This window comes from Schistocerca piceifrons, chromosome 11, assembly GCF_021461385.2.
Source record: "Schistocerca piceifrons isolate TAMUIC-IGC-003096 chromosome 11, iqSchPice1.1, whole genome shotgun sequence".
In the NCBI taxonomy this organism is placed as follows: domain Eukaryota; kingdom Metazoa; phylum Arthropoda; class Insecta; order Orthoptera; family Acrididae; genus Schistocerca; species Schistocerca piceifrons.
In genome coordinates this window covers 26,473,116-26,494,931 of record NC_060148.1, presented here as the reverse complement: position 1 = coordinate 26,494,931, position 21,816 = coordinate 26,473,116, and the positions used below count along the sequence as shown (strand labels likewise).

Genomic DNA, 21,816 nt, shown 5'->3' with positions numbered 1-21,816 from the left:
CTGTGTGAGGTCATCCAGTATACTGTAGTGGCGGAGGTCACTAATGTACGGCCGAACTTGGTTGTGCGTTCGTTCAGTGTCGACTGTTAACGTAAATGGATGTGTTTAGGTTACAATCGACAGTCTAGATTCCAATAATATTTATTTACCAGTTTCTGCTTATGTTAAAGCCATCTTCAGAATTTTTGCACCCCTATGGTTGGTGCTGTCAGCTCTTTGGTTTTTTCGTGGTACCACAATCGTACACCGACAATATACGATTGTGGTATCACGAGGAAACCGACGAGCTGCCAGCACCAGCCATACGGGGCCAAAAATTCGAACGATAGCTTTAACATAAGCCGAAACCATCAAATAAATAAATATTATTGCGATCTCGACTGTTTATTGTAACCTAAATATTCAACCAGATCGCTGCACTCCGTAGACAATGTTGTCTAAATTTATAAATGGATATTCATGTACATAAATAATGAGATGCCACTGCAAAGTCAGTTTGTAGAGGAGTTAATTGCAATCTGCCACTGTGAATTTCATTTGTGGCAGCCTAATCGTAAAGATTATTCTGATAATGAAAAGAAGTGAAACGGCCTTATACAAAATTAATAGATAACTGAGAAAGAGAGAACGTGCTGCCACCGAATTCACTGTAGATCCAACATTAAGAAGCAATTAACAGAAGAAACTGAAGAAGGCTAAGTAATCTTAAAAAACAGATTGTTCATTTGAAATACACAAGCCAAAATTAAGGTACTTCAATTTCTTGAATAATCAGAATGTACCTGAGCTGCAAGCAGTGTGTGCTGATCATAGACTCTCAGTAGGTGTCACATCAGTCTTATGTATTCAGATGCTGTCAGGTTGGTGAAAAAAAATTTTTTTATATGCATTTATTAGCTGAGGTGTGTTGCCCTACAGTGATATTTAACTGCTTTTTGTTTTACGTTTATATGTTTTACATGAAAGATGTTGCTACAATTTTTGTATTTCCTAGGCTGATCTGAATATGATCATAATTTATTGAAAAAATCTCTGAATAAAAAAGTCTTTGTAATCAAAGGCACTCTTCATTGTGGCAGTATCACATGTCATCATTCTGATGTTATGATTGTGAAATGCAGTTATCATTATAAATCCCATCTTTTCGATTGCAAATAACGTTAGGGAGTATATGTAAAGGCAAGTACATGTAAAAATACGTAAATTCCTGAGGAGTCTTGTGCAAATTAATGTGGACGCTACAGTTAGTTACAGACAATGATTACCTGCTTGTTGAACCAGCCACATGCGTAACTGCACATTTGACAAGCACACACGAACGAGCAATTTGTGTACGCGGGCACAAATACCCTTCACCTCGACACAGTCCAAACGTGCTTATACAAGTATAATTCTGTGTTTCCAATGTGTGAAACAATTATGAAGACAATTATTTGTTAGTTTTAGTTGGCTTTGCTTCTGTGATTGGGTGAGGGGAGGGGAGGTGGGGGAGGGGGGCATTGGGGAAACTTGAACATGATGTGGAGCAAAGACTGGATAGGGAAATTAAAAATCTATCTCACATTAACTTATTCTGAGCTGAAGATATATCCTCATTATTGTTATAATTATTTCACATTAAAAGGAAAAACATCTTGAATTTAAAAAAAGATAAAACAGTGAGAGAAACTGTAATGCTATTCAAAAGACTAACAAGAGTACTGCAATGTCTTGCATCTAAATGTGTCTGTGGGGACTTCAGATATTCTCTTCTTTAGTAGACAAGTGCTGACTTTGTATGTCATCTATTCCTGCTCTACATTTATAACTATCTTACCTTTTTTTGTCCTGTAGTTGGTTCTGGGAAATTCATCTCTTTAGTAATAGCATGTTTGCGTAGGGCAGGGGCATTTGTGTAGTATTTTGTTAAAAGTAAAAACGTACTATATCACTATTGGGCTTACTGTCACAGGCTTTCGATGTAATTCTGTTAAAACAAGGCTAGCTTCGGTATACTCGGATAAACTTTTTCAGCAATTTGAAGTTGATTTTCTACATAAAACTTGATACAGTGGCATTGTAAGATTGTCTCGTGACTGATGTTTGCTTGTACAGGCGCGCATATTATCAGTACACGCACTGTGGCATATGTACTTTTGGGTGATTGCACAAGTTTGCACGACTGACTGTCAGTCGAGCACTGAGAATTTCAGTCAGTTCTAATAATCACACAAAATTAACCTACAGACGGTCGAGCAAGCTCGTACTTAGTGCCGGATCGTGCACATTTGTCAAACGTGCAGTTGTGTACATAGCCGTGTTTAGTAATGTACGAAAAATATGTAGGTTGCAGCTTAAATAGTGGCAACACTGCTGTGGAGACCCTATGCAATGGAACCTACTATTGTCGCTGATAGCACATGTTGTTGACATACCTACCTTACCTCCGAGCAAATGGACTCGCCTGTCCCACGGCGTGCGCACAATCGAGGGAAACACTGTCACTTGTGAGTGAGTGGTCTAACGTAACGGTGATTCTCGTGTACGACTGTGATGGTGTTGTCCTAACGCATTACGTTCCTCCACGGCAGACCATCAGTGCTCAGTATTACTGTTCATTTTTGGAGCATTGTCGCGTCCCGAGCATGGGTATTGTGAGGGATTGAGCAACACGGTTCGTGAAAGGGATTTAGCCACCTGTTGACCTTAGTGAGAGGGAGACTTTTTGATCTGGTTAAGATGTGGAAATCCCCGGTGTGAAGGTACAAGGCTAGGAAGCGGGTAGAATTAAAGTCTCGCTAACTTCAACAAATTGCAGTTTATTCCGAATAATTACAGCTCACCCTAACTGCGTGGTGATTGCATTCACAGGAAGGCCGAGTCTAATACAGGGACGGTGACTGATTCCACCGTTCCGACTGCCTACTGGAAGCTCTGCAATACTTCCTAGCGCCCTACGTCAGAGTCCCACGGCTACGCCCTGACGCTCTTCAGTGACTATTTCTAGCTGCCTGCCTACAGCCCGTTCCTCGGCCCGAGTCGGCTACTGCTATCACACTGACTACTGTCGAGAGACGAAGAACGACAAGACAAGAAGACCGCAGAGCGGCATGCTGTCGAGTTTTGTTAGCGTTCCCTCTTCAACCCCGACAGCACGTGGCATGACATAGTGTCGAAGGCAACTTGTCCTTATTTGGTATCATTAAAGTATTGTTGTTGTTATTGTTCTTCAGAGGCTGGGTGGAGTGATATAGGCGCCTCTCCCTATATGGTGACGCACTGTGTCCTTCCTGAGCCCTTCATTGGCGCCTCGTGACGTAGCGCTGTCCCCACCGAGGGCTCTCTTTCTTTCTCTCTCCACTCCCAGACCTCTCTCTCTAGCCACAAATGCTTACTGTTGATACTCTTAATTGATTGCTTATCACGAGTTTCTACACAGAGCTTCATTTGTATCTGTCGGCTGTTTGCTTTCTCATCAAGCGCCGCTGCCCGACAGTTTGACTTGTGCCTCGGCTGACCCTTCGGCCACGCCAGGCGTCCAGTGCTACAATTTTAGCTCCTTCCTACGTACTGTTCTCGGCGTACTGCCTGAAAACGACTGTAATTAGACTCGGCTTGTTCCTGCGGTTACAACAGCATCACTTGCGACCAGCTTTGCGAAAGAAGCGTCGTCACTTTCTGCAGAACCCACACATCATTTTGCGAGACAATACACGGGCGCATACAGCGGAAGCTGTGGCTGCACTGTATGGTCGGTGGGACTGGGAAGTGCTGTACCGTCTACCGTACTCCCCGGACTTAAGTACTTGTGACTTTGATTTGATTCCGAATATGAAGGAACCACTTTGTGGCATTCACTTGAGCACTGTTCCAGAGATTCGACAAGTAGTAGACCACTCTATTCACACCATCAACAGAACAGGCTCTGCTAACGATATACTACGCCTTCCACATCACTGACAACGGGTTCTACACAACACTAGTGACTACTTTGAAGGACAGTAACAGGGGCAAACGTGTAACTCTTTTATATTGGTTGTGAATAAATAGTTGCCACTATTTAAGTTCCAACCCTCATATAATCTATTCAGCCCACAGGATGTAAGTTGATGAAATCTTCGAGGAACAGTTGTTCTGTTTGGCGCCACTGAGGGTAATCCTTTATAACAAAATCTCTTAATAATTTTGCAAAAGTTTTCCAGGGGGCGCCGAAAGCGGAGGTCACAGGTGTGCTGCTGGCGAAATGTGCTCCGGGTGTTTGTGTTTGTACGCGTGTGTGAATGGCTGTGTTCAGGGTAAGAGTGAGAGCGGCAGCGACAGCGACAGCCGGAGCAGCAGCATCAGCATCACCTTCAGCACCGGCAGCTCGGACGAGGACGGCGCACGAGGCGGCGTCCGCGGGGGGGAGGGCCGCAGCCGCAGCAGCTATGCCGCGGGCACTGCCGCGAGCTCCGACCCTCTGCCTCCCTGTGTCCAGCCCTGGGAGGTGGAGGAGGACGGCATCTGGGTTTAGCAAAGGTTTGCACCCTTCTGGGACTCTCCGATCCTATCCCTCCTCACTGTCTCGCACAAAGTTCTCGAACCTCACGTATGTACGTCGAGTGTCTGTCAAGATACTGCAGTTCTGTAAAGTGTCTGGATTTAAAATTGAGGGGAGTGTAGCGGGACTTTGAATTTCGCCGCGCTACACGCGTTCCCTCAGATATCAATTATACCGCCACAGCGGTATGAGCGCTCAACGGCAGAGAAAATATATAAGAAAATGGAGGTACTAAAATTGTAACTCTTTTTGTTCTCTATCCGTTTTTTGTCTTTTGAGAGTGGAAGCTTAACTTACTTATTAGCTAGTCTCTGTCAGATTAAGACGAAAAAACTTATTGATGTGCCGACGTATTGTGGAAGTTTATATGAAATTTGGATGGAAGCAGCAATGTAAAATACATTGCATTTAATATTGAGACGGTTTTGTATACATTAGTAATTCCTGGACAATGAAATTTATTGCAAAATTACGGAGCAGCTACTACTTTTCACGCAGAAATGAAGTAGGAGATTTTTGAAGACCTGGACGGCACACGAAGCAAGACATGTTAACGTGGTAAAGGATGAACTCTTATCTACGCCATTTCCCCCTGTTAATCACATTTTGTTATTCTCTGTTCTCTTTCAAATAATTTTTGTAGTGGAATTTGGTTTGACTTTTGCTCAGAAACGCCACAAGGATCACGAAGTCCGATAACTTTTCTGTAATACGAAGTCCAATTTGCATTTCATTCTGTCCCATTTTCACGGTCATTAACGATTTTAAAAACCCCTTTTTATCCACCATTTCTTCCCACATTTTCAACCTTTTCTTTTCTTCTCTTTTTCTTTTTTATTAACCACTACAGGAGGTTTACTATCTTTGGCCCGAAAAAAGCATGTTGTGTGAGAATTTTTTTCTCGTCATGTGTTGCAGATATCAATGTCAAATTTGGTCAAAATGTTTATTGATATTTCCTCTACAAACTGGAATTTTTTCGACCGGAAATGTTGAAGAACAGAGGCGGAAATGCCATCGGAACAATACAAAATTTTGATGTAGACCTCCACGCGCTGTATGTCACAGTTCAGCCGGCTCGTATGAAATTAAAATTTAATTGATGTTAGCAAAGTAGATAAAATTCTTTAGGAGTTGTACCTCACTTAAGGGGGGTAGGACGACAAACGGGCCGACTTCGAGAAGGAGAGGCACCACAGGACATTTTAATTTGCACTGTCTACACTTTTACAAATAAATTCACAAAACTTTGTCAGCATGACCAGGAAGCAGTGGAAGTTCAAAAACACGAAAAAGTAATATTTTTTAACTGTGAAATTTCATGATTTTTTTCACTAACTGTTGGCTGCATTTGCTGCTATAGGTACACTTTTCTTCATAAGTAAGAGAGATTCTTCGATGGATTTTGCACAGCTTACAAACTGTACTTACAGGTGCAAGAAACTCTAGAATTTATTTAATCTATGGAAAAATGAATGGGCTGTTACATTTTAAACTTTGTGTTTAGACAAAACTCGAATTTTATAGTTAATTACCTCAATTTTTACCACAGTTTTTAACAGAATTGGGAAATTCTAGAGTTTCATACACCTGTAAGTATGGTTTGTATGCTGTGCAAAATTCATCGAAGAATCTCTCTTACTTATGAAGAAGAGTGTACCTACAGCAACAAATGCAGCTAATACCAAGTGAAAAAATGATGAAATTCTACATGTAAAAAAAATTGTTTTATTATATTTTTGAACTTCCTCTGCTATGAGTGTGAATCCTGAATCCTTCCTGGTCATGCTAACAAAGTTTTATGAATTTATTTGTAAAAGTAGAGACAGTAGAAATTAAAATGTCCTGTGGCGCCTCTCCTGCTCCAAGTTATCCCGTTTCATGTCCTATCCCCCTTAAGTTATTTGGACCATAGGAAACAAAATGGCAGCCATTTGAAGAAAAATAGGGTTTCCTTTCATGGATTTTTCGACTTCGTCGGCCAAGTAAAAATATGTATAGTTGATGGATCAGAATAAAAGCGGTACAACTCGTAGACAATTTAGTTAGTTTCGTCGGAAGCAGAGAATCATGCCAAATGGTTCAGTAGATTTGAAGTTATCATACCGCGCAATAAAAAGAATGCCATTTTGAGAAAAACGTGTTTGAAGTGTTGACTACATATAAATGTAATATTATGCAACTTACCTTGAATCTACTATTCCTGGTCTATAAACAAGTCCTTCCTCTTCCTCATAGAGGGCATTCTGCTAGATCTGGGCCATCCTATGCTGCTCCAGAGCCGCTCGTACGGCTAGTGACAAGCGGATTTAGGCCGCTCAAATCTGGTGGTCATCTGAATGCTTGGCGAACTGCATCGAATACAGTCCCAGGGTGACGTCCGGCGTCGTCATGGTCATCAGAATTTCTGAATACCCTTCGTTGAAGCTGGTCACTGCCAGGAAAGTCACAATCTCCACAGTCTTCGCAACAGAATGCAAATGCTTGGGGGCTAACTTCCAAACACGCGCGTTCAAACTTTCATTTGAATTTTGTGTGTTTGCTCCCAAGCACCGGTACAATAACTCATCTTCCAAAAGAAAAATACTGGTGTGTGAAAAAGGCCGATTTCAGGCAGGTGCATTTTTAAGTTCAACCGCAAATAACAAACCTTTCTGTTCTGTATTCAGAAGAACCGTTTCAGGGGTGGATTCTAAACACTTTTATGGATCCAAAAATGCAATTTAAAAAAAAATCAATTGTGAACCAAAATATATTAAACCTCCCCTTAACTACAGTGTGGATGGGCTAAACTATTAATTGCAAGTAATAGCTTAGAATGTTCAAGCTTAACCAGATGAAAGATTCCAGAAATGTAGTAATTAAATAATTAATTAATAATGGAGAATGTGTACAAAAGCTACGGAAACCTGGAATTGAGGACATTGCCTCCTTATTTTTGCAGAAGGGTTGAAGGGGATGGAAGAGGGATGAAGAAAAGGACTGGCGAGGTTTAGGAAATGGGAAGAGCAACAGAAAAATTGCCCAGAACCTGGATCTGGGGAGACTTGGTGAACAGAACGGGAAAGACTGAGTGTTGGGGACTGCACTAGATGAGATTTGGAAACCTGAGAGCTTAAAGTGGAAGATAGGGTAATAAGCAAGACAGACATTACAGCCAAAACATCGTGTTAGAGTTCATAAGAGTGGAAAGCTAAGTGCATTGTTCATGGTAGACAGGTGAAGTGAGGGGAAAACAGACAGGTCAGAAAATAAAAGATGAAGAAAAGTACAAGGGAGTGAAGAAAAGGAATAGTTACTGAGAAGAGATGCTGAGACCAAAGTAATTAACACAAATTTAGGGCAGGTAAATTTAGGCCAGTTGTATACTGTCTCGGGGGTGCCATCGAAGAGTCACAGTTGCAGCACAGAACATCTGCATTGGAGCATTACAAAGAAATGAACATGTTGCCAACGGGAGCTTTTTTCAGACAGTTGTTCATTACAGATAGATAACTGCATCATCTGCAAATAGTTGAAGGTTACTATTAACATTGTCCACAAAATCATTAATATACAGCAGTGTTCCCAACACACTTCCCTGGGGCACACCTGAAGTTATTTCTACATCTGACAATGACCTCCACTGAAGATAACATGCTGCATCCTCTCTACCAAAAAGTCCTCAATCCAATACAAGTTTCACTCAATACCCCATACAGTTGGACTTTGTCAATAAGCTTAGGTGTGGTACAGAGGCAACTGCTATTCAGAAATCGAGAAATGCTACATCTACCTGACTACCTCGATCCAAAGTCTTCAGTGTGTCACGCTGGAAAAATGCAAGTGGTTTATATATTTACACGATAAGTTCTGTAGGACCAAATTGAGGAGGTCATAGAACGTGTCAGTACATGAAATTACAACATAAAAGTAATAACAGATAAAAATAAATTTTATTAACTCGAAAAAAGTTAGTCCATAAGTTTAATTAAACGCAATAAACAATACAACAAGAATAGGCTTAATTTTTCCAGGAATTGCCTAACAGAATAGGAGGAGTGACCCATGAGAAAACTCTTCAGTTTCGATTTGAAAGTGTGTGGATTACTGCTAAGATTTTTGAATTCAAGTGGTGAATTATTGAAAATGGATGCAACAGAATGCTTTTTGCACGAGAGTTAGGAAGTCCAATCCAAAAGCAGGTTTGATTTCTGCCAAGTATTAACTGAGTGAAAGCTGCTTATTCTTGGGAATAAGCTGATATTGTTAACAAGAAACGACAGTAAGAAATATATACGTATTGACAGGCCAATGTCAAAATATCCAGACTCATGAACAGGGGTCAACAAGAGGTTCATGAACTTACACCACTTGTTGCCCGAACCATCCGTTTATGGGCCAAAAATATCATTTTAGAATGGGAAGAGTTACCCCAAAATTGATGTTTTCAGAATCTGTGGCAGTTGAGTTGGAGGACTTCATTCTGCTTGAGATACCTCATTATGTTTGAGCTCAGGATATATTCTAAGATTCTACAACAAATCGATGTCAAAGATATTGGATGGTAGTTATGTTGAATATCACCCACCTGGTAGAGTACAACAATGAAAAGGGGAAAATGGCAAGCACTAAAATATTTTCTTATCTCAAATGAATTTTGTGTCAAATGATGCTTGCGAGAAAAAAATAATTGTATATTTGATCTTGCCAAATTTTATTACAGTATGGCAGTTCAATTTCCTGCTACTATTTGCTCCTGTTGGTACATGTTGTACATTGGAAGTCTGTACTGAGTTTTCTGAAGAAGATCTATTATTGTTTAGCCATACTGGGAATATAAATCAGACACTACAAGAACTTTGTGTAACATTTATTCGAATAAATATAGTTGTCTTTTACTCATTGTCGACAACTACAAACAAAATTGCAATATTGCTGATTGCTCCCTCCTACATATAACTCGCAGAAAGACCATGAGAATATAGTTGGAGAGATTCGAGCCAACACAAAGCCTTCAGGCAGGCATTCTTCCCACGAACCACTTGCAACTGGAAAAGCAAAAGGGGAAATGACAAGAGTATCCTCCACTACACACCTTGAAGTGACTTGCTGAGTATACATGTAGATGTAGAATACTGATATTGAGAATCCATTCAGTGAACATAGGGCCGTCAACTACACTTATTTGTTCACTGTATATTTGACAGGTAGAGATGACAAGCTTGTAAACACTCTGTTAAATTAGTCATATTCTGTAGTTTGCACAAAGAGGAGTCTCTGGGAAGTGGCAAGGAGTCAAAGATATACATTTAATTTAATTTAAATGCAATTTAATGAAATGACTTAACATTACAAAAGACTTGTATTACAGTGGTGATGGTCATTATAAAATAACCCAGAATATTAAATGCAAGAGTTTCTTAAAGATGCATTTCATTGAAGTAGGAGTTGCCAAACATAGAATTCTTTAATTCAGTCTTAAACTTCACCACATCACACAGGAGACATTCAGTGTATCCTGGCATATTACTAAATACATGTGTGCATATGTAGCTGACTCTTTCCTGTACTAATCTCAAGAACGTAAAGTCTTTGTGGATGGTGTCTTCTCAGTCGTAGTGTTACTGTCATGCTTTTTGCTATATTTTGGGAAAAGAGAAATGTTGACAATAGCATATGACATCAACATTGATGAATATGTATTAAAAATCTCTTGTGAAACTACCAAGTTTTTCAAAGAGGTTTCTGCAAAGGTTCATGAAAACACCAAATATAATTCTTATAATACATTTTTGTATCGGAAAATACCATCCCTGTAAGTTGACTTCCCCCAAATTATTCTGTAACTTATTATTCAATGGAAGTTCATTTATAAATTGCCAGTATCTGTGACCAAGCATATTGCACACACAGCTGAACTATGGTGCTTAATTAATACGAAGATGTGCATCTTCAAATATTAATATTGCAACTTATCAGTAGGTCTAAAAACTTAACACTTTCTACTTACTGTATTTCATTGTTCACAAAGATGTTTTTATGTTTTGTGGAGTTCTACAAGAAGTATTGGATCTGTCAAAATTCAGTGCATTGAACAGTCTGTTGATGTTTTCAATTATGCTCTAAGACAAGAGAGTAAACAAGCATCCCGAAGGAACTACCCAAATGCGACAGAAAATGGTAGACCTGATGTGCATGTACAGACAAGTAAATGATTACAGTTTCAGAAAAATTGAATGATTTATTGAAGAGAAAGAGCTTCACGAATTGAGGTAATCAGTAATGTGTTGGTCCACTCATGGCCCTTATGGAAGTAGTCATTCAGCCTGGCATGGATTACAGGGTTGTTGTTTGTCCTCCTGAAGGATATCGTGCCCAGTTCTGTCCAATTGGTGTGTTAGATTGTCAAAATCCTGATCTGGTTGGAGCGCCAGCCCGTAATGTTCCAAATGTTCTCAAATGGGGACAGATCCACTGACCTTGCTGGCCGAAGTATCTACACCTACATCTACATGGATACTCTACAAATCACATTTAAGTGCCTGGCAGAGGGTTCATCGAACCACCTTCACAATTCTCTATTATTCCAATCTCATATAGCGCATGGACAGAATGAGCACCTATATCTTTCCGTACGAGCTCTGATTTCCCTTATTTTGTCTTTGTGATCGTTCCTCCCTATGTAAGTCGGTTCAACAAAATATTTTCGCATTCGGAGGATAAAGTTGGTGATTGGAATTTCGTGAAGATTCCATCGCAACGAAAAACGCCTTTCTTTTAATGATGTCCATCCCAAATCCTGTATCATTTCTGTGAAACACTCTCCCATATTTCTTGATAATACAAAATGAGCTGCCTTTCTGTGAACTTTTTCGATGTACGCAGTCAGTCCTATCTGGTAAGGATCCCACACCGTGCAGCAGTATTCTAAAAGAGGACGGACAAGTGTAGTGTAGGCAGTCTCCTTAGTAGGTCTGTTACATTTTCTAAGTGTCCTGCCAATAAAACGTTGTCCTTGGTTAGCCTTCCCAACAACATTTTCTATGTGTTCCTTCCAATTTAAATTGTTCGTAATTGTAATACCTAGGTATTTAGTTGAATTTATGGCTTTTAAATTAGACTGATTTATCGTGTAACCGAAGTTTAACGCATTCCTTTTAGCACTCATGTGGATGACCTCACACTTTTCGTTATTCAATGTCAGCTGCCACTTTTTGCACCATTCCGATATTTCTAAATCATTCTGCAGTTTGTTTTGATCTTCTGATGACTTCATTAGTCTATAAACGACAGTATCATCTGCAAACAACCGAAGACGGCTGCTCAAATTGTCTCCCAAATCCTTTATGTAGATAAGGAACCACAAAGGGCCTATAACACTACCTTGGGGTACGCCAGAAAACACTTCTGTTTTACTCGATGACTTTCCATCAATTACTCTGAATTGTGACCTCTCTGACAGGAAATCACAGATTCAGTCACATAACTGAGATGATATTCCATAAGCACACAGTTTCACTACGAGCTGCTTGTGTGGTACAGTGTAAAAAGCCTTCTGGCAATCCAGAAATACGGAATCGATCTGAAATCCTTTGTCAACAGCACTCAGCACTTAATGTGAATAAAGAGCTAGTTGTGTTTCACAGGAATGATGTTTTCTAAACCCATGTTGACTGTGTGTCAATAGACCGTTTTCTTCGAGGTAATTCATTACGTTAGAACACAATGTATGTTCTAAAATCCTGCTGCATATCGATGTCAACAATATGAGCCTGTAATTTAGTGGATAACTCCTACTACCTTTCTAGAATATTGGTGTGACCTGTGCAACTTTCCAGTATTTGGGTACAGACCTTCCGTCGAGTGAAAGGTTGTATATGATTGTTAAGTATGGAGCTAATGCATCAGCATACTCCGAAAGTAACCTAATTGGTATACAGTCTGGACCGGAAGAATTGCTTTTATTAAATGATTTAAGTTGCTTCACTACTCCAAGGATATTTACTTCTACGTTACTCATGTTGGCAGTTGTTCTCGATTCGAATTCTGGAATATTTGCTTAAGAAATTTCAGAAGGCTGTGTTTAGTAACTCTGCTTTGGCAGCACTGTCTTCGATAGTATCACCATTGCTATCACGTAGAGAAGGCACTGATTGTTTCTTGCCACTAACATACTTCACATACGGCCAGAATCGCTTTGGATTTTCTGCCAGGTTTTGAGACAAAGTTTCATTGTGGAAACTGTTATAAGCATCTCACATTGAAGTCCACGCTAAATTTCGAGCTTCTGTAAAAGATCGCCAATCTTGGGGATTTTGCATCTGTTTAAATTTGTTTCGTTGTTTCTGCAACAATGGTATGACCAGTCATGTGTACCGAGGAGGATCAGCTACGTCGTTTGTTAATTTATTTGGTATAAATCTCTCAATTGCTGCCGATACTATTTCTTTTAATTTAAGCCACATCTGGTCTACACTTGTATTATTAATTTGGAATGAGTGGAGATTGTCTCTCAGGAAGGCGTCAAGTGAATTTTTATCTGCTTTTTTGAATAGGTATATTTTTCACTTATTTTTCAAGGATTTGGGGATTACAATATTCAATCTTCCTACGACAGCCCTGTGTTCACTAATCCCTGAAGCGGTTTTGATGCTCATTATTAACTTGGGATTATTTGTTGCTAAGAGGACAAGTTTGTTTTTACAACTGTTTACTATTCGCGTGGGCTCGTGAACTAATTGCTCGAGATAATTTTCAGAGAATGCGTTTAGCACAATTTCGGATGATATTTTATGCGTACCTCCGGAATTAAACATGTATTTTCACCAACATATCGAGGGAAAATTCAAGTCACCACCAACTATTATCGTATGATTCGGGTACGTGTTTGAAATCAAACTCGAGTTTTCTTTGAACCTTTCAGCAACTGTATCATCTGAATTGGGAGGTTGGTAAAAGGATCCAATTATTATTTTATTACAGTTGCCAACAATGACATCTGCCCATACTGGTTTCTTAAGCAAGAAAACAAGCAGTAGAAACTGTAACCGTATGCAGGCAGGCATTATCTTGCTGAATCAGAGGAACAGAACAGGGTATCGAATGTCATTGGTGTACCGCCGTGGTGTAAGGGTGCTGCGGGTGATAACCGAAGGGGTCCTGCTACGGAAAGAAGTAGCAGCCCAGGTAGCCCACTACTGTCTGAGGCATCTCCAGACACGTCTTCGCCGGTCATAGAGGCCGAGTTCAAAGCGGAACTCGTCACTGATGGCAATTCTATCCACGGTCAATGAGATTCTAGCCCAAAGATGTGTCTGGAGACGCCCTGGACAGGCGTGGGGTACCGACCTGACTGTCACCTACCGTACGGCACGACAGCAAGGCGTGACGGTCTCGGATGCGATTTCTTCTCGTAGCAGGGCCCGTTCGGTTGTCATCCACGATAACCGTATATCACTGCAGGGTACGTCAACTGCATTCTACACCTTGTTTTGTTTCGTTTCGTGGCAAGCCATCCTGGGCTTACATTTCAGCACAATAATGCCCACCCGTGGACGATAAGAGTTTTTACTGCTTGTCTTCGTGTTCGTCAAACCGTACTTTGGCCGGCAATGTTGCTGGATCTCTCTACAGTTCAGAATAGTTGCAGTGTTAGGGGCAGGACCCTCCAACCGGCGTGGGATTGTGACTATCTGCCTCGCCAATTGGACAGAGCTTGGTGCAGTGTCCCTCAGGAGGATATCCGACAGCTCTATCAAGGAGTGCCACGCCAAATATCTACATCTACATCCGTAATCTACAAGCCACCTGACCGTGTGTGGCGGAGGGTACTTTGAGTACCTCTATCGATTCTCCCTTCTATTCCAGTCTCGTATTGTTCGTGGAAAGAAAGATTGTCGGTATGCCCCTGTGTGGGCTCTAATCTCTCTGATTTTATCCTCACGGTCTCTTCGCGAGATATACGTAGGAGGGAGCAATATACTGCTTGACTCCTCGGTGAAGGTACGTTCTCGAAACTTCGACAAAAGCCCGAACCGAGCTACTGAGCGTCTCTGTTGCAGAGTCTTCCACTGGAGTTTATCTATCATCTCCGTAACGCTAATATCTGCTTGCGTAAGGGCCGGCCCAAATCCACTATTGATTTCCTCAGTTTGTGAAGCCCTTTCTCTTCAATAAATTGTCCAGATTTTCTGAAACTGTAATCGTGTGTTTGTATATGTATATCACATCTATCAATTTCCATCTGATTCCAATAATTTTTGTCATGGTGTGTAATAGTTATTATTATTACTATTAATTTTTCCCATTGGAGTGTATTTAGTTACCTGCCTCTCCAGTAAGGAAGCTGGCACTACTTTTTATTCCTGTGCTTACATGACCTGGAAGGAAGACAACTTTCGCATCTTCTGAAACTACAAGTGAAAGTGACACCACTGTCTTTAACTTTTCCCAAGGACAAGTAAGATCAGTTTTTCAGATCCATGTGAATTGTGTCCTGTCATTATCATAATCTTCTCTTAGACATATTCCCCCAAAAACATGGTAGTCAGTGAAACAGTAATGTTTTATTGGATAAGCAGCAGTAAAACAAGCCAGTCTTGTCACTGTGAAAATAAACGATCTGATCTAAAATATACGGGACCCATTAGTGGAAATAAGTGTGATGTGCAGCCGTGCTCAAACTCTGCTGGGGACACATTCATTGAGGTGTCTGAATGTATGTGGGGGAAAGGCAGCCCATTGTTCCTGAGAAGCCGAAAGCAGGGAAGGTACTGATGTCAGACGATGAGGTCTGGAGTGAAGTGAAGTGGACTTTCTAACTCATTCGGAATGTATTCCATTGAGTTCTGGTCAGGACTCAGGGAAGGTCAGTGCATTTCAGGAAACAATTGCTTCACAGATGCTGCTTTATGACAGGATGAGGTCTGTTAAAAAAATTCAGGACATGCATAATTTTGTGCCAGTGGTGTGTTGGAGCGGAATGTGCTTGACATCCCTGCACATGCCTGTATTTAAATTTGTAACTGCCGAAAGTTAGTTTGTTGTATGTCCATTAATTTTTGTTCAGTGCTGTATTGAGTAGAATATTGTGTTGCACAATTTGTGAATTTCAAGATGGGAGACTGAGAGGAGCAATTAAATTTTGTGTGAAACTCAAGAAAATCTTTACAGGGCAGTACCAAATGATGCAGGAAGCCTAGAGTGACGAGTGCTTAAGTCGTACTTGATGTTAGGAACGGTTCACACGGTTTAAAAATGACCGGACGGAAAATGACCCTCGTTCAGTACGCCATTCGACGTCTACCGCATATGGAACGTTGACAAAATTGTACGTGCCATTTTAAGACTGATTGTCTGAGAGATTGCAGAAGAATGTGACATTTCAGTTGGATCGTGTCACAAAATCCTGACACCGCATCTTGGAATGCATTGTGTTGCCACCAAGTTGGTCCCACAGCTCGTGAATCGAGACTATAAAGACCTCCACCTCGCAATCTGTGAAGAGCCTCTGGATCGTACAAATCAGAAAGAGAATCATAATGGGTGGTGGGACGTGGGTGTACAGTTACGAAGTTGACACCGAGGTTCAATCTCCACAATGGGTCGGGAAAGGTTCTAAGAGACCAAAAAACAGGTCATCAGGTCAAGTGAAATGTCAAACCCATATGATAGCTGATGCCGATTAGTTCATTGTGAATTAGTACCACAGGGATAAACTGTTAATCGATGGTACTATCGGCACTGTTGCGATGCCTGTGAGAAAATGTGAGGAGGGAACGGCACAAAATTTGGAAAGACAATTCGTGGTTCTCGCATCACGATAATGCACCTGCACATTCATCGCTGTTGGTGTGTGACTATTGCACAAAAAACGAAATCACTGTGCTGCTGCACCCTCCGTACTCTCCACACTTGGCCCCCGCGGACCCTTTTTTTTTTTTTGCAACAATAGATGCTTCACGCTATCCAGCAAGAGGCGTACCTAGGCTGCATCCACGGTGTACCAATTGTGAAATAGTGTAACAATATTACGAAAAAGATAGTTGCTACTCACCATATAGCGGAGATGCTCGGTCACAGATAAGCACAACAAAAAGACTGTCAGAAAGTGAGATTTTGACCATGAGCCTTTGTCAGAAACGGACAACACATGCACATGCACATGCACATGACTGCAGTATGTGACAGCTGAGGCTGTACTATGCAAGCAGCAGCTTGTGCCTATCTGTGATCCAGCATCTCCGCTATATGGTAAGTAGCAACTCTTTCCGTAATATTGTTGCATTCCATCCTATTTTTTCCACTGTTTGATTGTGTAGGAGAGTATTTCGAAGGAGACAGTGCGCGAAAAGTAAAAGGTAAGTGTAGTAAGATTTTGTGGGTACAGTTCTGGAATTTTTTTAACAGACCTCGCACTTTTTTGAAAGGCAACAACTGCTCGAAAGTAACGTGCTCCTAAAATAGCGCGAGCATCTCGCGTTTATTTTATGAGCATAACACGATGTCATAGGAGCAACGATGTATATGACATAAGCTACTACTAAAAAATCATCCATAAAATACTTGAAAATGGCCTAAGGCTGAAATTGTACAATCGTACAGGAAATAAAGAGAACGGCAGGTGAAGGCTTCGAGAAATCTTTCAAAAAATTCGTCGCAACTGCGGATCATATCACATTGAAAATTATAGACCACGTACTTGCCGGTACAATCGCTCACGATCTCCAAACTGTTCCTCTACTGTGTGCCATATGGAATGCTGTAAAGTGTGTTCATATCTATCTGCACTGAGTGTTTTCTTAAGCACAATATAGCGACGACACCTTAATCCTGAAAAAAGAAACGTCTACTATAACATCTGAACCTCACTGTAGGCACTAGATATGAGGCCAGGTAAAGTTCCCCAGGCATTCGCCACACCCGAACCCATCCGTCAGGGTATAGCGTGATTCTGTACACTGACTCACTCGTTTCCAGTCATCCACCACACATTGGCATCACTCTGCACTCCATCTCGAGTGCCACTTAGCACCGACTGGAGAAATGTGTGGCTTACGAGGAGCCGATCGATTGTCGCTCCTCATTCCGTTTAATTCCCTGTGCACACCCATTGTGCTAACTGTAATGCTGGTATCAGTTTCAAACTAATGAGTGATTCCTTCCTCTGACGATATCCCATTTTCTACAACCACCTTGTGCAGTGCTTGACACCTCCTGTTCGTCAGTACACGAGGTTTGGCCCATCTCGGTGTAGCTGATGTTGTTCCTTCAAGTTTGCACTTCACAATCGCATTACCGACAGTCAGTGTGGGCAGCTTTAGAAGGTGTTGTAATGTCCCTGTTGGACTTGTTACTCAGTTGACACCCCACGAGTAGTCCACGTGCAAAGCCACTGAGCTCTCGTGGTATAGTGGCTAGCGTTGTTGCCTCTCGATCACGGGGTCCTGGGTTCGATTCCCAGACGAGTTAGGGATTTTCTTTGCCTGGGGACTAGGTGTTTGTATTTGTCATCATCAGTTTATCATCATCATTCGCAACAGTTGCTAGATAGGATTGAGTTAAAAATTGGACTGTGTAAAAATTGGAACTTTGTACAGCTGCTGATGAGCGTGCAACTGACTGCCCCACAAAACAACAACAATAATCATCATCATCATCATCATCATCATCATCATCATCATCTCCTCCTCCTAACTGACCGATTCTGCTGTTGGTGCTTCTCTGTTGACAACACAACACACAACATCTTCTTTAAATTCTTGCAATACCAACTCTCAAGATATCTAGTTGTCAGTTCTACCAGGTGTACCGGTGTGACATGAGCATTAAGATACAAATGTGTCGATGGGGAAAATTTGTTGTGAATGAACCTTTTTTTGTTGGTATGACATCTGTCAAAGATATTTAGTATACATCAAGTCATGGAACAAACATCATCATATGTTTTCATCGTGTTAACAATGTCGAATTTTGTACCAGAAAGTGATGATTTGCGGAAAGCATTAATTTTTTGTTTTCATTTGAAAAAAAGTGCTGCAGAGTCGCATCGAATGCTTGTCGAGGCATATGGTGATCGTGCTCTATCAGGAGCAATGTGAAAAAGCTGATTTCAGCAGTTCAGAAATAATGATTTTGATGTAAGAAATGAAGAACGTGGAAGACCACCAAAAAAGTTCGAAGACGCCGAATTGCAAGCAATATTGATTGCAGATGATACTTTGAGTCAGAAGCAAATGGCAGCAATGCTAAATAATGTTGCACAGCAAACAATTACTGACCGTTTGAAAGCTATGGGAAAGATCCAGAAGTGTGGAAAATGGGTGCCACATGAATTGAATGAAAGACAGATGGAATACTCAAAAACCATTTGTCAAATTTTGCTTCAAAGACATGAAAGAAAATCAGTTTTGCATCAAATTGTTACTAGCGATGAAAAATGGATTTATTTTAAGAATCCTAAATGGGAAAAATCATGGGTTAATCCGGGACAACCATCAACATCGACTGCAAAACCAGATCGATTCGGCAAGAAGACAGTGCTCTGTGTTTGGTGGGATCAGAAAGGTGTGGTGTATCATGAGCTTCTAAAACCCGGTGAAACTGTGAATACTAATCGCTACAGCCAAAAAATGATCAATTTGAACTATGCATTCATCGAAAAAAGACCAGAACGGGCCAGAAGACATGGCAAAGTAATTTTTTTACACGACAATACACCTGCACACAAAGCAAAACTGTTTCAGGATACAATCAAAACACTCGGCTGGGAGCTGCTATCCCACTCGCCGTATTCACCAGACTTGGCCTCTTCCGACTACCATTTGTTTTCATCAATGGGACACGCATTGGCTGAGGAACACTTCGATTCCTACTAAGAAGTCAAAAATTGGGTGTCTGATTGGTTTGCTTCTAAAGACGAACATTGCTATTGGCATGGTGTCCACAAATTGCCAGAAAGGTGGTCAAAATGTATAGAAAGTAATGGTCAGTACTTTGAATAAAATGTTTTTACTTTTCAATTCAAAATTAGTGTTTCATTTTCACAAAAAAAAAAACGCTCATTTCATACCGGTACACCTGGTATATTAGAGAGGGGTGTCTGAATACTTTCGATCAAATAGCATAGTTTTCACACAGTATTGTTACAATGTTGACAGCTGTATAGATCGCAATGAGTCTGTGGTCGTACCCAATAAAACTTGTCAAACTTCACTGTAAACATTTTTCCGCACGACACTGTCTCTCTTCTTGAAACATTACAATCAGCCTGAATATCATTTTTAGAAACTACTCAGTTTTCCACAATAAAGTTTCTGATATCAGAACATTCCAAGACCTAGCTTCTTTGAACTGCACCAGCAATGCAGTCTCTGTATCTTCGTGTTTAACTGTTCTAGTACAATTTCTCTCTGGCTGCGGCATTCAGCTTCAAACGTTGCTGTAATGTGATGTACACACATCAGAAAAAATTTTGCATCGCCCTGGTTCCCAGAACTCCTGAAGATAGACTTTGACTGTGGATGTTGTATCACAGACACAGTCCCTTTGACTATTCAGAGATGTCACTAAACCCGCCCATATATGTAAACAATTATGTATGAGCAGTGCCTATTAGACGGAGGGGGTCTGACAGCCGATCAGTTCTAGTCATTTCACTAGGAGGGAGATACACGGCTCGTGTTGTCTGTAGTTCAACCGTGCCTAGACAGTCAATACCGCGGTTCAATCGTGTCCACATTATTACTTTGTGCCAGGAAGGGTTCTCAATGAGGGAAGTGTCGAGGCGTCTCAGAATTAACTGAATCAATGTTGTTCAGACGTGGAGGAGACACAGAGAAACAGGAACTGTCAATGACATGGCTTGCACAGGCTGCCCGAGGGCTACTACTGCGGTGGACGACTGCTACCTACGGATTATGGCTTGGAGGAACCCTGACAGCAATGCCACCGTGTCAAATAATGCTTTTCGTGCAGCCACAGGACGTCGTGTTACGGCTCGAACTGTACGCAAATGGCTGCATGATGTGCAACTTCACTCCCGATGTCCGTGGCGAGGTCCATCTTTGCAACCACGACACCGTGCAGCGCGGTGGCATTATGTGGGGCCGACGTACACCGCTGGTGTCATGGAAGGCGTCGTAATGGCTATATCATACATGAATGCCATCCTCCTACTGATAGTGCAACCATATTGGCAGCATATTGGCTAGGCATTAGTCTTCATGGACGACACTTCGCATCCCCCATCGTGCACATCTTGTGATCGACTTCCTTCAGGATAACGGCATCACTCAACTAGAGTGTCCAGCATGTTCTCCAGACATGAACCCTATCGAACATGCCTTGGATAGATTGAAAAGGGCTCTTTATGGATGAAAAGGGCTGTTTATGGATGACGTGTCCCATCAACCACTCTCAGGGATCTATGCTGTTGAGGAGTGGGACAATCTGGACCAACAGTGCCTCGATGAACTTGTGGATAGTATGCCACGACGAATGCAGGCATGCATCAATGCCAGAGAACGTTATACTGGGCATTAGAGGTACCAGGGTGTACAGCAATCTGGACCACCACCTCTGAAGGTCTCGCTGTATAGTGGTACAACATGCAATGTGTGGTTTTCATGAGCAATAGAAAGGGCGGAAATGATGTTTATGTTGATCTCTATTAGAAATTTTTGTACAGGTTCTGGAACTCTCGGAGCCGAGGTGACGCAAAACTTTTTTTTTGTGTGTGTATATTTCTAATCATTGTGTAAACTGTGGAGTTAGCAATGCTGAACTTATCAGTGATATCTGTTTTCCATAAACTGCTACAAGCAGCAGTATCTCAATTTTAACTGAATTTTTTCCGGATTCTGTATACCAGAGAGTGGAAGATTGAGGAAAAGCGCAGCAGGTATCAAACAGGTTTTCACAGTCTTCAGGGGTGAGAATGGTGATAATGGTGTCGACAATTATGACGATTAGCCAATACCTGTCGATAGTGTGACAGTGTCCTCAGGATAAGCCCCTCAGGGGGCTCAGCATTTATGTGCTGGGTACGGGCTTGGCGAACCCGGGATCCCCGAGCTGGGGACTGGTGTGCGCCGCCAGTCCTCTGACACCGTAAGCTCTGGGCATGCTTCAGCGACCACCGTGTGGCGCAACGGTGGAACGTTGTGTGTCGCAGGGACCGGGGATCTTGGCTTGATTGCCTGGATCGCGAGGATGGTACATACCTCTCTAAAAAACCCTTCAATCTTAAGGTGTGCTGCGCGCCGATAAGATGCATGGCTGTTGAGGTGGAACAGTCGCTAGCGGGCGACCTCTGA

At 41.5% G+C, this 21,816-nt stretch overlaps 1 protein-coding gene across 1 annotated transcript in view; it reads left to right on the top strand.

Moving 5' to 3' along the window:
- Nucleotides 1-21,816, top strand: part of LOC124720254 (activated Cdc42 kinase-like) — a 390,360-nt gene that overhangs the window by 329,147 nt on the left and 39,397 nt on the right. The window contains exon 21 of the mRNA XM_047245572.1: nt 4,274-4,486. Within this exon, the coding sequence (XP_047101528.1) occupies nt 4,274-4,486 (213 nt within the window). The remainder of the gene's footprint in view (nt 1-4,273; nt 4,487-21,816) is intronic.